The 22,711-nt window shown below is 34.6% G+C and overlaps 1 protein-coding gene across 1 annotated transcript in view; it reads right to left on the bottom strand.

Moving 5' to 3' along the window:
• Positions 1-22,711, bottom strand: part of LOC145317096 (uncharacterized) — a 40,971-nt gene that overhangs the window by 10,821 nt on the left and 7,439 nt on the right. The window contains exons 2-4 of the mRNA XM_080158000.1: positions 10,149-10,228; positions 4,048-4,207; positions 2,380-2,503 (exon numbers count right to left, since the gene is read on the bottom strand). Coding sequence (XP_080014126.1) covers positions 2,380-2,503; positions 4,048-4,206 — 283 coding nt within the window. The 5' untranslated portion in view covers position 4,207; positions 10,149-10,228. The remainder of the gene's footprint in view (positions 1-2,379; positions 2,504-4,047; positions 4,208-10,148; positions 10,229-22,711) is intronic.

Raw genomic sequence — 22,711 nt, 5'->3', positions numbered from 1 at the left:
CCTCTTTATTTGACGTTGAAGTCTCCCATAATTTTTTTAAAATTTCAATTTTTTTGTCATTTTTCTTGGGAGGGTGGTAGTACCCTCCCCCAAAATAGTTAAAAACCTTCCCAGGACATATGAGAATCTACCCTGTTAAGGAGAACCCGATCGGTTCAGCGGTTAGCGAGATCCTTCGGTACAGACACACAGACAGACACACAGACAGACACACAGACAGACAGACACACATACAGACAAACATCCTGTTACTTTAGTATAAGGATTTAATTTTTGTAGATTTTTCATGCGATTTTGGAGGATTTTCTCAAAAAAAATTATGCCTCACCAGCAACAGCGACCCTATTTTTTTATGAATCCACTTCAAATCTATCCAACAACTTATATTTGAAATAAAAGCTGTTACAGACAGACGTAAAGACCAATATTAATGTAGAAAGCTTCGCTTCTTGAAAGAGAAAATATCTATTTGTATTATGTTACAAATAGCAAATATACATAGGTAATGATTATGTATAATGAATACTTAGTATAATCACAAACTTTGAATAACTTTTTAGATATGAAGATATTTTAACAGCCAAAGATGTATGTAAAAAAAAATATTGGAGAAATCAAAAGGTTAGAATGCCTCGGTCATAGGAAAGGTAAGAAATGAATCAAAATCACGAAACCTTTACAAAAAAATTTTGTAATTAATTTATTCGTTGGAAACAGGTAGATTGTGCAGGTTATTATAAAAGTCCTAACTATTTGTTTATTGTAATAATTTTCGCCTGACTATAGGCCAAACCAAAGCATCTTCGTTTAATCGAGACAGTAATAAAATTGATTTTTTCATAAAGATATAAGAAACTATCAACTTGTAAGAAAAATATTTCCTTTCCATGACAAGCATAGAAAACAATAATATAATAGCTATTAAAGCATGAACTGAACGTTAAGGATACATTTGTTTTACATTTATTTATTCCTTATTCAGTTGGGGATTTGTATTACACTTTCGATTAATGACCATATTCTATAATTTTATAATATGTGCAGGGGGGAGGGGGGGTGTTGGAAAGAATTTTTGACCTATAACCCATGAATATAGCTAAAAACCATCTGTGATTTCAAAATAGATTATGATACTTTTAAAATCCCTGTAAATCACAGAAAAACTGGAATGAATTATTATATGAATGTTTTATTTCAAGATGACATCATTGCATTACTATGTAAGGGAAAAAGAAAATTTGTTTGTACATTTCTAAGGAATAAAAGTATATGAAGATGGTAGCGGGACAAAGTGTCTCTAAAATCAGCCATGTGACGTCATAAAAATGAGTGATTATCCATCTCTTTGTTAGGGGTTGTCTTTCCCACTTTTCCTCTCATCTCCCTTATTTTTATGACATCAAACTGCTGATTTTTGAGACCATTTATCCCGCTACATAAAGATTGTTTCATATCCGTAACTGTACCGGGAAAATCATTTATATTTGCCATTTCATTATTATTTATACACTATTTATCTACTTCTTCCTTACATAATAAATATTATATATATCAATATATTCATAGGGGGGAATAAATACAGGATGGCAATCGTTATCGAGGCGTATCAGCTGCAAATAAGCTGCCAACAAACAGCTTTTATATAACAGAAGCTTTTCATAAATCTAATGTTTTTAACACTAAGCTAGTCTTTAGAGGTAAGCTGTAACTAGTTTTAAACAAAACTATATATTACAAATGTAACCACTACATTTATCCGGATTATACTATTATGATTAACCTAGTGGGGTATCAATATCAATAATAAATTGCTGTGTCAAACGTTATGTGTCGTATGTTATTTCAATGTAAATAAAAATAAATATTCTAATCAGCTATTGAGGGAAGAACGACAATCGATTGATCTACAACACTTTAATGCCCCAAAAATTGAAGACTACCAATGGCACACAAATATTTGAGAAAATTAAATTTATAATCCGTTGTCCTATTATTGCATCAATATTATAAATTGTGTCTTTGCATCATACATAAGACGATAAGATAAACTTGATACTGAGGTGAATTCTTTAAAAACTTTTATGGCTCACTGCCTCACAGTTCACTAAAATTGTGAGGCAAAATTATCCCCTTTAAATTTTTAACGAGCCTCACTGATTTTAGTGAGGCAGTAAGTAAGCCAAAACGTTTTTTAAGAATTCACCTCTGGTACAGTAAATAGTAAAAAATGGATGATAAAGTTTCATAGAGAAATGATATTTAATCAAATTTTTAATTGTCTACTGGCTATAAAATATAATTGGTAACGAGAATCTATATGTAGACTTAGTTAGATTTTAGTTAAAACTATTGTATAATAATAATATTTAATTTCCTGATAGAAAGCTATGTAAAAGTCTCCTCCTGAGATTCCCTCTGAGATATCAAATAGAGCTGGAATGGCAGATAGCAGGACCAGAAGATTTGATACAGCTAGCCCAAACAGGTACACATACATAACACCCTAAATTTAGGTAAAAAAGTTATAGAATTTATTTTCGCATAGTTTTTGAACAGCTTTACGCGGATACAAAAATAAAAATTATAAGCTTAAAACCGATTTTGTTAGCCCCGAGGAGCCTAAGGAATGGGCTAACAAAACTGGTTTTAAAATTCGTAGAAAACTGGATACAATAAGGTACGATATATAATTTTTCAGTATGGCTGAGATCCGGATCTAATCCAGCGGATAGTAATCGGTTTCGAAGCCATACTGAAAAATTTCACATAATTGAGTAAAATGAACAATATTAGATTGGTCGTTTCACTTACATTTTTTATGTTGAATTAATAAAAAAACCGTTACCTAAATAACTTATTTATTACTAGCGGCTTCGCCCCTAGCCTCTAGGGGCTTTGCCCCAAGAGGTTTGATCAACCTAATTTTTAGTATTTTAGATTGAAAAAGAAAAAGTAAAAAAAAATTTTGTTGGGGGGGGTTATTTTTCATTTTTTGGGGGGGTTGGGGGTGTCCCACCCCCCAAGAAAATAGCTTAAAACCATCACAGGACCAGTAGGTATATTCCCTGAAGAGTAGAGCCCAATCGGTTCAGTGGTTACTGAGATCTTAAGCTTCAGACGGACAGACAGACGGACAGACGGACAGACAGACAGACAGACAGACAGACATCGTTCTACTTTGTATTATAGATATATTATCAAATCCTTTGAAAATATTTTTTTTAAACATTAGGAAAAACTAAATCATTTCTATGATGTGATACTGTCATTTATGCAAATGAAAACGTCTATATCCCCACATCACTTAATATTATACACTAAAAGGAAAATAGTGTTTAGTGCTAATGTGTTTTATTACATTATACATATACATATAAATAAGACATATATATGTATACTGTATAGCCTATTATAATTATCATATTTGTGTTTTCACTTTATTTTCACAATATTATCAAAATCATTTAATTTTTTTTTCACAAAAAAAGGCTACAGTAAACAAGAATTTGAAAATCCATGAAAGCGAATAAGAGAGATAAACATACAAAAAACTAAAATCATGTGTAAGAAACTGAGTAACTGATATTAAAGAATGAGAAAATCATTGGGAAAAATTTAGACGGACGAACAGAAGTTTAAAAGTGAACAAAAATAACATTTTATAGCACTTTGATCTTAGTAAAACATTTGATGTAATTTAGATCTGTAGTTTAACTCATGTGTTGTATGTACAAAAACTTATCAAGACGCTAATTAGCAATTGGGGAAAACAAGGATGACAACTGTCAACTAAGCAAAAAGAAATGGAGAAATTTCCTTTGCTTTAGAATCCTTTTATATGTAATTAAAAGAAGATTTTTTTGTGGGGGGGGGGGGGGGGCTCACAAGGGAAGTAGTGACCAAAACCCCTGACATAACTCTTGATGATCTAAAATTTTGGCGAACTTACATATTACGAATACACATACACACAACTTACTACATTTAATAGTTTAAGTTTGTATTCGCTAACTTTTAAATAAGTTTAAAATAATTAATTTGAATTACCTTAAGGTTTGGTCTGGTGAGAATGACAAGATTAAGAAGGTTGCCAAGGAGCCCCATACCCACGATAATGTAGGCAATCACGGAGTAGGCAACAAACTTGATCTGGGCAACCATAGCGTCAGGTCCAGCTCCTAGCGACTCACTTTCCTCTCCCTCCATTCTAAACGAAATATGATTTTCAATTTTTAGCCCCTTGTCTTCAGAGCATTATCTAAAGGACTGATAAACAAGAGACTTGACTTAGTAGCAGCCACAATTATAAGCTGATCCCGCTTTTTATATTGTGCTGTAAAGCCACCCAATGTAAGAAGATGCAAAGCAGCGAATGAATTCATAACTTATAGACGTTCTTTAAATTTTAGTTTGTCCGTCTAGTTTGAATAGTAAGAGACATTATACAATTGTTATTTTAATAAGCGTCTATAGTTTAAAAAACAACATTAAGAAACTATTATTCATTTTAAATGAAACAAATTTTTTTAATTAACACTAAGGATATAAAAGTAGTATATCACAAAATAAAATCATCAACGATTTCTTTTGCTCATAATGTTTTTGTTTTATTTTCAAAATATGGAATTTATACAAATAAAAATAATACATTATTTACAAAAAGTACGAAAAGTAAGACCAAAATATGTACAGTGTACTTTGTAATCAGTGCTCAGTACACACATCCTTTGATCTTTCCAAATAATTCTTGGCTGACGTAAATACTATTCTTTAAAATAGGACAAATATGAATTCGATTTTTTTTATAAAAATAGTCTTAAAAGCTTTGTGGTTAAGTCACTTGCACTTTAAATTTCTGCATTTAGTATTTTTTTTTACAAAAATACTAAATATTTAAAACTTGTGTAACAAACTGAAATGTATAAACTTTTAAAGTTAATGATTGTATCCTTATAATAACTTCTTGAAATTTAAAATGAATTTTATTTTTACCAAGTACACACCATTTTAAATAATAAAATTAATTCATCGTTTATCTTTATTTTTATTTTATTTTTATAACAGTAATAAACAGATGAACTAATATAGTTATATAGATGCTTCGCTTCTAATTTTCTACAGTAAAGTTGATGCAAAACTGTTTATGTACAAACTTTGTCAACTCAAAAAAAGTTTGAGATGAAATAGAATTACATTCCGTTGAAACTTTATCTCTTCCTGTTCTTTCAACTTTATCTTGATTCCTTTTGATTTACACACAATTCAACAATTAGATACAGTTTGACCTCATTAAAAAAATTATCAATAGACATTCAGTCTCTGGAGTTTTTTTTTGTAAACAACTTTAAATAGTAAATAACAAGAGCATATTTATAAAAAAAAATATTTATAATAAGTAGAGATAACTGCTCTATAGACATCTATGGTTCAAAATGATGTAAATATTCTTTTTCTTGGGGTGGGTGGGGAGACAAACTTGAATATTGTTTTCCCTTACGGAGATTTTTAAAAAATATCTTAGACGTCTGCACTGATTATTAAGCATTGAAAAACTTACAAAATGACATTAAATTTGTAAAGAAGCTTCATTGCAGAAGGAGGTAAAACCCTTAAGAAACATTTTCCTGTACTTTAAAAGGCTGAAAAGTATACTTTTCACAAATTGTCTAAATCAACATAGAAAGTTTTTGGTATAAATCAACTTAAATGTTAAGACGAACTTTATAAAAAAATATTATCTTTATGGAAGTTCTTGTTCAAAATACATAAAAATATTAATAGAAAATGTCATACACTTTAATTAGGACGTGGCAAGATAAATTAGCTTTAATTAAAATGTTGAAAGTAGGTTTGTCTCGTAAACACATATCTTATTATACGCTTCGTTAGCAAGTTGAAAATATGTTTTGCTCAAATATATTAGAGTGACAGATTCATTTGTATCCTAAGAGTATTGTATCTATAGATAATCTTAAGTTTATTCACTTCTGTAATTACAAGACAAAAATTTTTTTGCTAAACACTTTAAAGCTTTACAAAACTTTCCGTAACTGGACAAAGTGTTTCAAAGTCAGCCTTGTGACATCATAAAAATGAGGGATTATCCATCTATTTTTTTAGAGGTTTTCTTTTCCTTTTCTCCTCTCATAAAAAACTATAGATTATAATCTGTATGGTTTTATGAATATGAAAATAGAGTAGACAGAGACAGTATGAGGTGTATACACAAACATAACTGTCACATTTATGACATATTTACACTTGTCACCTTAACAAGGACAATAAGAGTCCATGGTCCCAGAAAAAAATGACAAATTCTGAAAAATGTAGTTTGTATTTTGAATCATATAAGATTTATGAATTATTGTCAATTTTTAAGTTCAATAGACATGATATCCTAGGGGCTGAAGCAAAGCGCAAAATCTTTAAACATACCCCTACCCTTTTGACATTCAGCTTATTTAAAAAATAATATTAATATTATCAAGATTTTATTTGAATACAGAGTTGGTTAACTAAACCTGTATAGCACATGGAAAGTGTAAAAAATGCATATGAAAAAACAAGAACAGGCTGGACATTAAAAAGGTAAACAACCACTATGGGAAAAAATTTCTGCAACATGGACTTTACAAATATTTATGTATTATATACAACATTTATGAATATAAATAAAACGTAAATGAAAATCAACATTAAAATAATATTAAAGACTGTATGAATATTCCATAGTATGTTATTATTGAAGGCTAAAGGAAGTCGGCACACCGTCTGACATTCAAGACTTGTATATACTTATATATATATATGATGTGTGTGTGTCCCATATTACTGGCAATATGATATGTTTATTTAGGTAGAAAATACGGTAGTGTCCCATTTTTTAATAATGAACCATTAGATTTATTTTCGTGGTTAGAAGACTCATAAATTATTAAATAATTTATCGTTTCATGGACGAATCGATATATCATTACTTGGATGTTGCAGCAGATTTTCATGAACTCTAATAACCCTTTTTTACCCCATCCCCGCCACTCCTACTGGATGAATGAACTGACCAATAAAATTTACCCTGATAATAAATCCATTCATTGAGTGTATTATTTTTAACTTATTAAACACTCTACTAAAGTCACAACTACATTAATATCCAGTACAAATTTTGCAGGCGTTTTCGCAGGAATTTTACAAATTTCTCTTTAGCTACAAAAGAAAATGAGAAATGGGAAAGGGGATGTATTTAAAGGTTCGACTTACATTTTTATGGATATTTAAAAAAAAGCTTGTTATGCTAACGGCTGCAATAAAAGTCATTTCTTAAGACATCAAACACGTTTAGCACTATTCAAATAAATATAAACTAGCTTCGCCAGTACCATCAAGAGCGATTTTTTGTTCAATAAAAAAATTTTAGTGTGCAATTTTCTTCCTTGGGTGATGTGACCCCTCACTGAAAACAATACTTCCCTGAAAAATGTAAAATGACGAGTACATTTGCCAACATGCATCTTACCAGACATACATACGGACAAAATAAACTAATTTCCGCAGTACATATATTGATGAACAATTCATGGTGGGAATCTTAGTTTAGAATTTTTAAGCATCTTATAATAAATTTATTAAATGCATTAATATTTGTTTAGTTTACAAAATAATATTCTCAAACATTGTTAAATTAAAAGAGGCATTCAAAATATTCCTTTACAAAATTTTTAAAAAGATAAAAGAATATTCTCTTAAATTCTTTAACTGGAAAATTAGGAGCCAAATAAAAAAAATTAAGGCGAAAGATTAAAGTCTTGGGGTATAGTCCCTTTCGTGGCAGCGCCCATAGGCGTCCAAGGGGGGGGGGGTAATGGGGCGATTACCCCCCCCCCAAACGATTTTGGGGGTGCCGTAGGCACCCCCAAAAATTTTTTCATTTACCCCCCTCATTTAAAATTTACCCCTACCCTGGGGGTGCCGTAGGCACCCCCAACCATTTAGGAGGGGGTATTTACCCCCCCCAAATAATTTTGGGGGGGTAAATACCCCCACCAAAATAAAAAATCTCTAATAAAAAAAATTTTTGCGCGCTTCGCGCGCATTTTTAATACTATATATTTAATAAAATTTAAATTACCCCCCCCAAAAATTTTACTCCGGGGGTAAATTTTGGGGGGGGTAAACTAAATTTACCCCTGCCAACAGATTTCAGGGGGGGTAATTACCCCCCCCCAAGCAAATTTTACCCCCGGGGTAAAAATTTTGGGGGGGGTAAAAAAAAAATTCGGCACGCTTCGCGCGCCATTTTACCCCCCCCAAAATAAAAAGCTTGGACGCCCCTGGCAGCGCCCCTTAAGGGGCGTTTCTTCGTATTTTCACATTACCTCTTCTCCTATTTCTAGCCCCAGCGGGATGCTCTAACCCTTCGGGGCCAATTGCCTTACCCTGCAGGGCAATCACCTAACCCAATATAACCTAACCTAACATAAAATAACCTTTTAAAAGCCATTTTGAAAATAAGACGAATCGCCCCTTAAGGGTCGTTGTCACAAAAGGGACTATATCCAATTCTTGATTTTGGATTTAAATTCTGTTTACAAGGAACACAGTAATAGTGTCTGACTGATTATGACGTAACAAAAAAAATAGCCAATGAGAGGCCACTATAAATTTTACCATTGGTCAATAACGGCCTCTCATTAGCTATTTTTTTTTGTTACGTCATAATCAGTCAGACACTATTACTGTGTTCTTTACAAGAGAGTAAAAAAACTTAATAAAGAAAAAAGACGAAATAATAAGTAAAGAACAAAATTAAACTATTAAGTATAAATATGATAATAAATTCTGGCAAACAAAATCTATAAGAATTGGCGTGTGTGATATTTCTGATGGACGATCAGGGGTAAAAGAAAAAGAAACTAGTACAATTATTTTGAAACAGCGTATAGTGTCTAATTAAGAATAACGTCATACAATACAAATGACCAATGATAGGCTAGTGTACAATTTATCATTGGCCAATTACAATGTACACTGGCCTATCGTCGGCCATTTGAATAGTATGACGTCATTTTTTTGATACTTTACGCAGTTTCAATTATCTTTTATCTTTTATTTTTAAGGTTATGTCAATGAAGAACGTAAATGTTTTAGTAATTATTAAAGCCAAGCAATTACCAAATATAAAAGAGACAGACACACAATCAACTAACACAGATTAAATAAATATTTAAAGACACTTTTCTTTTCCCCTGCATATTATTTTTTGTCCAGGAAATAATCTGAGAAAAGTTGTGTGTGTGAATATCTTGTTTATACATAATAACAAATAAATTTATACTTCTATAGTTTATTGCTCATTAAAGCATCATGTATTTTTATTTATCTAACTGAAGATTGTTCTTGACATGAAACACTGTGTATTGGACTTATCAAATAAAAATAACATGTTTAATTAAACTGTGTTGATCACTCTATGTTAGTTTATTAGTAGTAAGTTTTTTGTCTGTAGAAAAGGATCTCCCTAACCAATTGATATGGTTCTCCTTTACAGTGAAGCTTCTTATAGGTCCAGAGAAGGTTTTTAGCTATTTTGGGGGAGGATATCTCCAACCTCCAAAAAAATCCCCCCCCCCTAAATTTTTTTCCTTTTTCTAAGATTGAAATTAGGGGTATTACTTCCTTCCCTTTCAACTTAAAAGCCCCTAAAGTCTTCTTTGTGTGTAGCCGCTAGTAATTAAATACAGTATTAATACGCCATGGTGTGATCACTTTTTTATAAATTGATAGATAAATTGTTTTTCATTTAATATTTGCTATAATGTAAGAACACAGAAGAAAACGGTCTGTCAACACAAAATTGATTGGAAGTCAGGTTTATTCATTTCTAAACACACACCCACACACACATACACACCCACACACACATACACACCCACACACACACATACACACCCACACACACACAACCAATGATTGAGGGAAATATAGGAAATAGCAGTTTAAATTGTAGAAATAAGTTTAAGGCTCTAATATGTCTTTAAATTTAAACTATTCTCTAATAATGAAAAAACAAGTTTCTTTTTAACATTATTGTTCTTTTTTTTAAAGAATCTTAAATTTTAAATTTTTGATATGTGAATAATAAAACTTACCTTTAAAATCTAAATTTCAAATATTTTTTGCACGTCCATTGTTGTTAATTCTATGTTGCTTCATAAACATTTAGCCCATCCTAAAAATTCAAAATCATTAGTTAAACAAAGAATCTTTTAAATTGTTTAAAAAACACATTTATCACTAAATCTATTATTTCTTAAAAATTTTGCGTCATCTAAATTCTAATTTTTAAACAAAAAAATATTTTGCCAATATTTTAAAATCCTTTAAGAATTGTTTTAAATTAGAAGTAATATCAAATAATATAAAACTTTAAAAAATGATTCATAAAGCTCAAATCAATAAACAACTCTATCTTTCCCCCCAATAATTAGTAAGAATCTACTGAAGGCCGAATTTCAAATATAATAGTAATGGGTGGAAATTTATTTGCTGTTTGAGTCCCATCACTAAGTCCATAAATAATAAATAAATATTAAAAATAAGTTATAACTATGGGCGTCAACACCTTCTTTAAAATTGAAAATTGGAATGCCTTCCTTCCCCCTTTTTAATCCCAAAAGGTTAACACTATCCTTTGGACAGAAACAAGAGTAAAGAACAGCAAAATCGTAATGCCGTTACCCAAATCATACAGACAAACATACAAACATTTGATAGAGAGAAGCGTAGCATACCATACATTGATCTGAATCAAACATGTACATAACTTGGCTCAACATCAATACAATATCTTAATATATTCTGATCAATATTTAGACGTTTTCTATAAATATAAAACAACTACATAAAATCATTGACCATTATTCGTCATAAGTTTACAAAAAATGCTTTTGAAATTTGAAAACAAAAAGTCATTATTTAAATTTCAGTTTTTTGTGTGTCATTTAAGCTTACGTATATTTTTAAATAAGTTTTAAATAAACTGGTTTTAGTTGGTATTTGAAAGAAAAATTTGATTTACCTCACAATTAATTAGGGCGCAATGTCTATTAGAGGAAACCTTTCTTTAAATTGTTTTTCTTTTTTGTATTTATCTCTACAGACTGAACAATGAACATAAGGAAAAAGGATAAGAGGATGAATACTCACCCCTTTTTCATGGTAAAATACTACTTCCCCATCCCTAAATTTAGAAGCAGACGAAAATCAAAAACCGCACAGTGCTTTTTGTAAGTCAATCATAAATAATAATGTGAATAAAAAGAAAAGCGATATTTAGCAAACAGCCGTGGGCGGTCAGAATCAGCTGAATGTTCATTATGAAAAAAAATTCCCCCTTTTTAGAAATAGAAGGATTCATCTTTCATGAACAAATTTTTTTAAATAAAAATAAAATTCTATGTAATTTTTAATTAAAACATTAAAACGAAAATATCTAATCTAATATTCTTGCCCTAAATATGGAAATAGTAAAAAGTAAAAAAATATTTTTTTTAATAATTTTTAATCCTCCCATTTGAAAAGTAGTGGAATAGCAATAAATTTTAGCGCGGCAACAGCGCTGAGTAGGCCTCTAGGCCCACTGCCTATTTTCGTCTTCTAGTTGCTTCGATTCCTCTCTTTTATTTTTTTCTCTATGACAATGAAACATATAAATTATCTATTTCTTTTACTTTAGAGTTTGGTCAATAAACCCCGAAGCATATGAAGTTTTTACTTAGTTTGCTCTTTCCTTTTCTATAATTTTCATCTGATAAGCAAGTAAGCAAAGACATAAAGGAAGGAGGCGTTAATGGAGTTTACCACCCGAATACAATGTTTAATACCCTTAAAACTTTTGAAAATATGTTTATTTATAACCCTCATATCAAGATTGTTATGCATGCGACTGCATATTAACTACCAACTGAAATCCCCAAAATTAAGTTGACGCTTCGCGCTTTTCAAAAGTTTTTTAAAATTCTTGACCATCAAATTTATTTTTAATTTGTAACATTTTATTATAATCCTTAATTAAAATTTAAGCTAATTCTATATATTCTTTGCATCTTACACTTTTTAACATAGATTTATCCCAATTAAAAGTAGGGATAAAAAGTAACTTTCAGCTCTTAAGTTCATTATTATTAAATTCAAAGAAAAGTTTTATAATTAATAGTACAAAACTAAATGATATAAGATTGTCCTTTCTATTTTTAAGGTCCCAGTTTAATAGGCAAAGCTTTTTGTTTTATTATTCTCTATAAATTGTCAGGCCCCAGGGGATATTAGGCTGTTTATTCACTAGTACCCAAAGTTTTATAATAACGTTTTCTTATTTCTTGGCTCAACAACTTTGGGGACCTTAATGAATTTGGATCATATGGCTTTTTAAATTGGGTGTCCAGACGATTAAACAACTAATTGCAATCTACAGAAGGGATAATTTTATGTATCATCATTATGGATGTACATTAATTTTTAGGCAATTGTCTTATCCCTTTAGATTCCTGATTAGTTGTACTAAGGAAATGCTTTTATATCTAGGCTGATTTAAAGATAAGTTATAATTCTATCTCTAGAGATAATCAGCTTTCTCATGTAAAGAAAAAAGAAAGATGGAAAATTTTGCCTTTGGAAACTTTTAAAAAGTTTAAGATAATAAGATATCTTAAATTGTGATTTATTCATCGTCTATTGTCCTTTCCCTGCCTGCTAAAAGCCAAGTTTACGCATAATGTATACAAAAATATGGCACATTACATGTTATGCTTGGTTATTAGATAACTGGGTATTATGCATGTTTATAGCAAGGAAGGAAAATACCACAAAGGGGAGTTATTATCGTCTAATAACATTGATACTGGTAAAAATAAAGATACACCACAAAGTTACTAACCGAAAAAAAATCCAACCATCGTAAGAAAAGACAACAAAGTTAAAGAAATTAAACTAGTAACCATTTGGCCATAGCAACAATTTGCAACTTGAGAATTCTCTGTAAACATATGACGTAGTGATGTACAATAGAACAAAAATTACGGAAGAGCTTCGCTCTCTTACAATATGTAATACAATGGATTTGTACATAAAGCTAGAAAAGGCACTACATTAAATTACTTTTGGGACATAACATGTATCTTAAAAGTTGTCTACCATTCTTGACTGCGAGGGTAGAAAAGCGTAAAACAATCCCACAGCATATTCCCTAGAAATCAAACCCAATCGGATATTCTTACTAGTTATTTTATTAAGTACTAGCGGTTACTCGCCTACAGACCTATAGGGGCACTTGAATAGGGGGAGGGGGTGAGTTGAATTCAATAACGCAATTTTTTTATTTTAGATTTTTTGGGGAAGGGGTCATTTTTGTAAGGCAATTTCTCTTGGAAGTGTGGTGGTACCCTCCCCCAAAATAGTTTAAAAGTTTCACAGGACCATTCCCATGAGAAGCTACCCTGTAAAGGAGAACCATATCGGTTAGCGAGATCCATTGGTACAAAAGAACAGACAGATAGACATCCCGTTACTTTATTATAAGAATATAATATACATTCTTAAAATAAGTCTTTAAAAGCATTGTTGCTAATAAATATAAATGTATCTTTAAACACAATAGATAAATTATTTTTATTAATAAATAATTGGTTATTCTTATGATGCCTACGTTTTATTTCCAGTCTGATAAAACATAAATATATATAGAAAGATAAAACAATATCACAATTTCTAATTTTTGCAATAATTTGTTCCTAGGTCAACTTGGCAAAAGAGAAAATGTAGAGTAATAACTCAATATCCTCTTACTGGTAAATATTTTAAAGTAGGTATAATTAAGTTTACTTTTCACTACCTATTGCTTCAGATCTTAGTAAAAAAAATATTTTCTATCCATTTTTGATGTCTTCTATTACAAGATCTTCTCATATCCTGGTGTCTTAACCTCTTTTCGAGGAAGCTTTGTGTTTATCAAGATCGAAATTAATTCCTTATTCAAATTTCAAATTAGGCGCAAATGTCGTCTTTGTTTGACTTTCCTTTTCTAAAGAGACGCGGCATGGAATTGTTTATGTTTTGATGCGTCCACGTTCTTTACTTTTGAATGATATGTGAGTGGGTGAAGATTTCGGAGAATAAAGTTGGGCCTATCATTGGTCTCATAGTGCGTGAACGACCCTAGTATACCAGGGGCTTTAAACCATAAGAACTTCAGGTAGAATTTGTTCATTTTATTTAAATTGAATGGCGTATAGGACGATTTTAGTAAGTTTAAAAGGCTTTAGCCAGCTAAACATGAAACTTTATTATGATTAAATTATTATGTTTTAGTTATTTTTTATGTGCCTTTATTTTTGCATTTAACAATGATTTATTAAACCAAATAATTTTCCTTTAAAGCCAAAGTACCCAAAGATTCTTAACCGTAGAAAAAAAGATTTTAAAAAGCAAATAAGATTACGTGGTTATAAAAACTGGAATTTTGTATTAATTGATTTTGTAATTTCAGGACTTTGAAATAGTTTGCCTCAATAAATCTATAATCAAACCTGCTGTTGAAACTTGATGGTTCCTGGTATTGGGGGTTTGTGTGTCCGTCAAACAAGATCTCTAGAACTTCCCGCTAATTCGGAAGTCACACTCAACCAAAGTGTCATGGTTGTGACAATTTCAAAGTATCTGAAGAATAGGCGTTAGCATTCTTCAAGAGATCAATAGCATCTAGTGATTATTGATGCAAAAAACTGTGACAATTTTTTCTGTGAAATAAGTACCTAGTGAATCAATATGCCACTAACCAAAAAGCAGAAAATTGAGCGAGCTATCGCTATTGGCAGTGAAAGGCTAGAAGTGTTTGATGAACAGTTAAAAGTGTTTTATGACAATCTAAAAGCCTGCCAAAGTTTTGGTTCATGTGAAAATGTGAATTTAAAATCAATTCGTGACATTTTTAGTGAGGTCAAGGACCAATCTGACCTAATAAAAAGTCTAAAACCTGCCGTAGAGACTAGTGAGTTGCGCAAGTTTAAGCGTGATTTGGACGAAGATAGTGAACAGAAAAATGTTGCAGAAAAAGTTCATTCATCGTTAGAGCAGTGTACGAAAATTCTGCACTGGCTTGACAATGATTCAGACGACGCGAGGTTGAGCACTGTCGCCAAGAACCTCGACGTCATTGAGAAGGTGAGGATGGACATGGGAGTGCTCAAGATTTCCATGGAGTTGCGCCAAGAAGTACGTGATATGTACCGAAGGCTTAGAGAGATGGAACGTCGTTCATCTAACTTGGATGAGAGTGGGACACCTGCCATACTCTCCAGGAGTATGTCCGCCGTAGATATTCGGAGTTCCAACCCGCAGTATGGGCGCTGGGACAACAGTTTGTTGCCGTCTTTTGATGGCACTGACACGGATTACTCCAACTTTAAACAGGTCTTTAAAGATCTGTGCGCTGGTTACGGATTTACTGACCAGAGGCTAAGTCTGATGTTGTGTATGGATAAGGTGATAACCAATCCGGAGCTGCGTAAGCAAGTGTCAGCGATTAGAGATCATAATGAACAATGGTTGTTTTTGGATCAGATGTTTTTATCAAACACCCGCCGGTTTATGAAGATTTTGACTAAGCTGAACAAGATGAAACCTGTGGATAAGCCTGTGGATGTAGTCAGTGCAATTGCTACCTTCAAAAGCACCATGCAGGAGGTAGAAGCCATCGTTGGTTCCGAAGCTAAGGACTACCACCACCTAACTCTTATTCATATTTTCAAAGACAAATGTCCAGATGCCCTGAGAGAGAAAATTATGATGGAGTTAGGTAGCATGAACCTACCAGACATCAAGAAGATTGTAGAACTTCTGGAGAGGACAAGGGGAGCAATGTTGGCTGGTGATATGTCCTATGACACTAGCGCCGGCAAGAGAAATCGTGACAGAGCTGCCGCCGCGCAAGTATCTGGCCGCAGCAACAATAAAAATGGAAAGGCTGGAAAGGACAAGACTTCCAAGTGGAACAGTACATGTCCTGTTGAAAGCTGCAAGGAGAAACATCCGATTTTCCGTTGCCTCACGTTTAAGAAGATGGATGTGGTTGACCGAAAAAAAGTTGTCCAGCAGAAGAAGTTATGTGAACTCTGCCTGTGTGATGGCCATGCTGCTGACAAGTGTAATAAATCGGATAAGCTTGGTATTTGTGGCACCAATAATTGCGACAGATATCATAGCCGGTTGCTCCATGAGGCTAGTGCTGGTGTGAATACAGTCTACAAGTCAAGTTCTGCACCTAGCCCCTGTACCTTCTTACTTCAGTTAGTTCCTGTTGTAGCACCTGGCGGCGGCGCCTGCCACGCCACCGTCATGTTTGACTCCGGTGCAAATTTGCCACTTGTGTCTGAGAAGTTATCCAACAAGTTGAAGCTGAAATCTACCGGCAGATATACAACTATTTCTGTGGCTGACGGCAGTGAGACTTCCTGCCGCAATGTTGTGTTTTATCTGAAGGATAGGGACGGTAATTTGAGGGAGTTTGAGGCAGCTGTCATGCCTACCCTCGGCGGGGCCAACGAGATGCGCTCGGTCCACCCCAAAACCGCCGCTGAAATATTTAAGATGCCGCCAGAAAGATTTACATATGTTAGTGGAGGCTTGGATATCATCATTGGAAATACACATCCTGACGTGTTTCCGTCAACCTACCAGAAAGTGGGCCAGTCTATGTTGTGGCGAACCATTTTTGGTAGTGGTTTTATCTGTACAAGTGCTGACGGTGGAGCTGGAGACCAAAAAGCGGCATATAAAGCTGTCAGTGTAAGTGGAGGCACCTTGCCAGACTTTTTGACGTCAGAATCGTTTGGCGTACAGCCACAGGCACTTTGTCCAGGATGTACTGCCTGTCAAGAGTGCAAGGCTATGGCCGACGGCACTACCTGGGACCAGCGTGAGAGGCAGAGAATAATTGAGGCAGGTTTAACACTAGACTTGCAATCCAACAAGTGGACAGGTCAATATGCTTACATTGAAGATCCTCACACTTTGCCCTACAATGAGAGTTTAGCCCGTAAAATTGCTGAAAAGGATCGTGCCAGAATGGTCAAGGATGGTACCTATGATATGTACGTGCAGGTATTCCATGACGCCATCGCCAGAGGCGTTTTCCAAAAAGCAACACCTGAAGAATTGAAGTATGAAGGGCCTAAGTCTTGTTCGTCAATAGTGGTTGCTTTCAAGGAGGATTCAAGTTCCATGAGATTGTGTGCAAATAGTTCTGACGTTCAAGGGTACCAGTTTTAATCACATAATGCTGGGAGGTCCGCCGCCAATGCAGAAGATTTTTTATCATTTGTTGCTTTTCCGCGGTTATAAGGTTGGTTTAACCGCGGACATTTCCAAGTTTTATAACTCCATCCTGGCCACAGAGTTCGACAGCCAGATGAAGAGAGTCTTATTTTCCCCGACGCCAGACGGTCCACTTGAAATTTACCTGACCAAAGTGGTGAATTTTGGCGAGCTGGCCGCCGGGAATCTGGCAGTTACAGCCCTGAAGTTGATGTCCCGCCTGTTCGGCAGAAAGAGTGAAGCAGAGGTCAAGGAGATGTATGGAGAAGGACAGATAAATGGTAGTGATATTGTTGCAAAACCTGAATTATGGAAGGAGCCAGAAATACCTACCTACCCCGAGGAAAATTTCAAGTTACCTCAGATTCCAGTTGCAGTCAAGCTTGAGAAGCACAGCTTCATAGATGATGTTATTTCGGGGCAGGATCTGTGCCAGAAGCCAAGGAGATGATGAAAGAAGCCGACAGAATTATCAGCAAAGGTAGTTTTTCCTTCAAACAAGTCATTTATTCTGGTGATGATTGCCAGCCAACCAAGGTTCTTGGGCTGATATGGAAGCCAGCCACTGATGTGTTATCCATTGCCACGAGAGTCAACCAAGATGGTAAAGTCAAGGGAAAGAAGGTGAAAGAGGATGCTGATTTGTACAACCTCCAGGACGCCTTGGACGAGAATCTGACAAAGAAGATGGTCCACAGGTTCGCCGCCCAGACCGTCGACCCGATCGGGCTTTGCAGCCCTATTCTGTTGAGAATTAAACTTGTCCTGCGGAAAACATGCTTGCTGAATTTGGGCTGGCAAGATTTCATTCCAAAAAGTCTACGGGATGAACTTGTTAAGTCACTGGAGGACAGAGCTGAGGTCGCTAAATTGGAGTTTGATCGTTGTGTGGTCCCGGAGGAACCAACTGGCCTTCCATCGATGATGATGTTTTCGGATGGGTCATCAGAGGCCTATGCAAGTATGGCATACTTGAGGTGGCCTACCAGGCAAGGGTATGAAACGTTCCTGTTAGCCACAAAATCAAGAGTTGCGCCGGTCAAGACTGAATCAATTCCACGCCTTGAGTTGATGGGTTGCCAGATGTCCACCAGGTTGTCGAAGTCCATCAGAGATGCCCTGCCCTTTGATGTTGTCAGAGTGATGTACTTTACTGATTCATCGTGCGTTTTATCGCAAATTGTTTCCAACAGTGCCATGTTGAACACATTTAATTCTCATCGCATTGGAGAAATTTAATCTGCAACCAACAAGGATGATTGGAGGTGGGTCCCTGGGACACACAATGTTGCAGATTTGGGCACCAGAAGCACCTGCAAGGTAACAGATTTGGGTCCAGGTTCCAGGTACAGATTGGGCCCAGAATGGTTGCGCCAGGACGAGAGTGCATGGCCGGTGAAAACTGCCGAGCAAGTCAAGCAGGATTTACCACCGGAGGAGTTGAATACCAAGATGGTTAAGTTGTGTTCAATGAAAGTTACCGGAGAAGCCGCTGAAGATGTCTTTAGGTTCAAGCACAGGAGGTCATTCGGACAGGCCAAGCGTATTATGGCAGCTGTCCTGCAAGTGTCGAACACCTGGTTGAATAAGCTAAAGAGCAGACAAGAAGGCAAGACTACAGCCGCTGGTAGTCATGTAGCAGCCGCAGATTCTGTGTACAAGCCGTCTTTGTACAATTTTATGGCGGCGGCGGAACTTTTCATTGTGTCATGTAGCCAACAGGATGAGTGGATAAATGACGCTAAAGGTAATTATTCGTCATTGAATCCATTGGTGCATGAAGTATCCTTGACCTGGCCTGTCGTTGGTCCCGGCGGTAAATATGTGACCAGGGAGATGCGTATCCTAAAAATGGTTGGTCGTGGCGAGCCCGTCATTGACGCCATTACTGGTGGCCGTAAAATGCTATTTTAAGACATGCCAGGGTTAGTAATTTTGGAGCCTGGTAATTGGTTAGCTTCTGTCATTATGAGAGAGGCGCATGTTGAGCTTCATTCTGGTGTCCGTGGAACTTTAGCTGAGAGCCGCCGTTGGTGCTGGATTGTGAAGGCAAGAAGGTTGTCCATCATGGAGGTGAAGAAGTGTTGGCCCTGCAGTGTTGAGAGGGCCAAGGAATGTCGTACTACCATGAAGGATGTTTTACCTGACAAGTTGGTTCCGAGCAGGCCATTTGAAGCTGTGCAAGTTGACCTTATGGGTCCGCTGGTTACGAGGAGAGCTACCGCCAAAACGAGGAGTCAGACAGCAACGAAGAAGGTGTGGGTGTTCGTGGTAGTCTGCAGGTTCTCGGGGGCGCTGTGGCTGGATGCCTTGGAGAAGTATGATACCAGCAGTATCCTGTTGTCCCTGCGCAAGTTGGAGGCTGTTCATTGTCTGCCAAAGGTTATAGTAAGCGACATGGGCACACAATTATCCGCTGCTCGCAAGGTTTTAGAGCAGAAGTTGGGCAGCCAGGTAGAGTTTTCTTGGTCCCAGATTCCGGCCCGAGCCCACCATTTTATTGGGCAAGCTGAGAAAATGGTGGGATTAACCAAGAGATTGCTGTCCAAGAAGTTGGTGAATAGTTCTGTTAATTTTAATGAGCTCCTGGTGCTGTTGGCAGAGGTTAGCAAGTTAATGAATAGCAGACCATTGACGATAAAAGCTGCGAATGACGTGGAGAATTGGCGGCTGATTACCCCTGGCCAGCTGCTGGGAAATGTAGACCGCCAGCCTTTGTGCAATGTGGCGATGAAACCAGAGGACCAAATTTCCTCCAGGTTGAAGTTGTTAGAAGATTTGTCTGCCCAGTTTTGGACTTCCTACCGCCAGGAGATTTTGCTGTAGTTATTAAGAATGTCCAAGTGGAAAGATGAAATGGCGGAGCCACTAGCTGACGGAGATATAGTCCTGGTTACGAGTACAAATCCGCTGATGAGATGTCTGCGGATGGGCCGTGTGACAAGGATTGAAGATGGGAGAAAGACTGCAAGAGTCTTGTTTAGGCTGACAGATAAATCTCCCCTGGAAGAACATGCTGTATCAGTCAGGCAGTTATTAAAAATTATGATTAATAATTGATTCTTATTTTATGGAAATTGAGATTTTTTTAGTAAAAAGCCACATTTCATATGCCTATTTTTATGCCTAAAATAAGAATCAAGCGAAATGCGATTAATTTTTATTCTATTTCATATGCTCAAATTTATTTTTATTGAGTCTAATTTCTTTTCAAAAGTACAATTCATTATGAAACTTACCTGAAAAGTTTACCAAAAAAGAATAAATGGGTCGAGGTTGCGTGATTCGATATTTATTCTAAGAAAGAAAAAAAAAATCAAGTATTTTTTAGCAGATTTTTTTTTAAATTACATATGAATTTCAATCAAGTAAAACATTTTATTCAGATCAAGGAATGATTGAAAATTCATATTTAAATTCTCATTTTTTTTTACAGAGAAAAATTGGTATTTTTTTTCATAATTTCGATGAAAATTCTAACAAAGATATTATTATTATTTTGCTATTATCTAAGTATTGAAAAGTTTTATTGTTGATTAAGATAGTTACAGTTCTTATTCATTAAGTTTGAAAAACTTTCTGCCCAAGGATTTTGAAAAATTTTTTCTTACTACTCTTTTTGATGCTTAACAAATTTAGTTTTAAGTACCTATAAATCTTAATTTTCTTGTCTAAGATTTATTTCGTTTTATATCTTACCATTATTTGTTTACATTTCAACCAGATTTCGTAGGTACTTATTGATTTATTAATAATGATTTATTACCTATTGATTATGAAATGATTATTAACCAGTATAAGTTGTTATATTATAACATCATGATTAATAGGATTATCCATTTTAGGATTTGTGTATGTGATCTTGTGAGTGTCATGTGCCTGGAATATTGTATGGTACAAACCAATCCCCATCCTTCTATCCTAAAATGTGAGGTATTATGAGTCCTAGTGAGGAGTATAATATTGTGTATGCATTTCACGGGGTTTCATTTAGTTAGGAGCAAAAATTGTCATGTTTTTCGGGATGTGGCCATTCTCATGTGATTATGGTGAGTTGAGTTTAGTGAGAAATGTTGCTAGTGCTCAGCGCAAAAAACCTTGAATCTCGTTAAGGAAGTTAATTTGACTTTCAAATGGGGGGTGTGTCTTAACCTCTTTTCGAGGAAGCTTTGTGTTTATCAAGATTGAAATTAATTCCTTATTCAAATTTCAAATAAGGCGCAAATGTCGTCTTTGTTTGACTTTCCTTTTCTAAAGAGACGCGGCATGGAATTGTTTATGTTTTGATGCGTCCACGTTCTTTACTTTTGAATGATATGTGAGTGGGTGAAGATTTCGGAGAATAAAGTTGGGCCTATCATTGGTCTCATAGTGCGTGAACGACCCTAGTATACCAGGGGCTTTAAACCATAAGAACTTCAGGTAGAATTTGTTCATTTTATTTAAATTGAATGGCGTATAGGACGATTTTAGTAAGTTTAAAAGGCTTTAGCCAGCTAAACATGAAACTTTATTATGATTAAATTATTATGTTTTAGTTATTTTTTATGTGCCTTTATTTTTGCATTTAACAATGATTTATTAAACCAAATAATTTTCCTTTAAAGCCAAAGTACCCAAAGATTCTTAACCGTAGAAAAAAAGATTTTAAAAAGCAAATAAGATTACGTGGTTATAAAAACTGGAATTTTGTATTAATTGATTTTGTAATTTCAGGACTTTGAAATAGTTTGCCTCAATAAATCTATAATCAAACCTGCTGTTGAAACTTGATGGTTCCTGGTATTGGGGGTTTGTGTGTCTGTCAAACAAGATCTCTAGAACTTCCCGCTAATTCGGAAGTCACACTCAACCAAAGTGTCATGGTTGTGACACCTGGTGATAATATCTTTTTATTTTGTGATAACATTAATCTAGATCTACATCGTAGTTTTATATATACCATTCGTACATTTAGTACTGCGTCCCCGTGCATCAATTAACTAGCGGCTGCACCCATGTTCAAGGTTTTAAAATAGAAAATTTTGACCAGAAAAGGTTTTATGTTTTATTTTCAAAAAAAATGTAATTCATTGAAATTAGCATGAAAAAACTGAAAAATAAGCCGTCATTAAGATGCTTAAACAATTAAGAACATCAAAGCAGATCATTAAAGTTATAAAACATTGATTTCCCTACTAATGAAAGTTTTCTAATGCGCAGCTGCCAAGCCCTGGAAATAATCATGTTTCTAGAATAAAAACAATGTCAATAACGCAAGTATAAACTAGGTTTGAAAATTTGTAGAATTGCAGCGAATTTATTGTAATATGCCAATGCTCATCTGTTCACTTCCTTCTAGTGA

The sequence above is a fragment of the Acartia tonsa genome, chromosome 4 (genome assembly GCF_053477335.1).
Source record: "Acartia tonsa isolate MP-2025a chromosome 4, ASM5347733v1, whole genome shotgun sequence".
Classification (NCBI taxonomy): Eukaryota; Metazoa; Arthropoda; class Copepoda; order Calanoida; family Acartiidae; genus Acartia; species Acartia tonsa.
The sequence above is the reverse complement of the archived record's forward strand: the minus strand, read 5'-3'. Positions and strand labels throughout refer to the sequence as shown.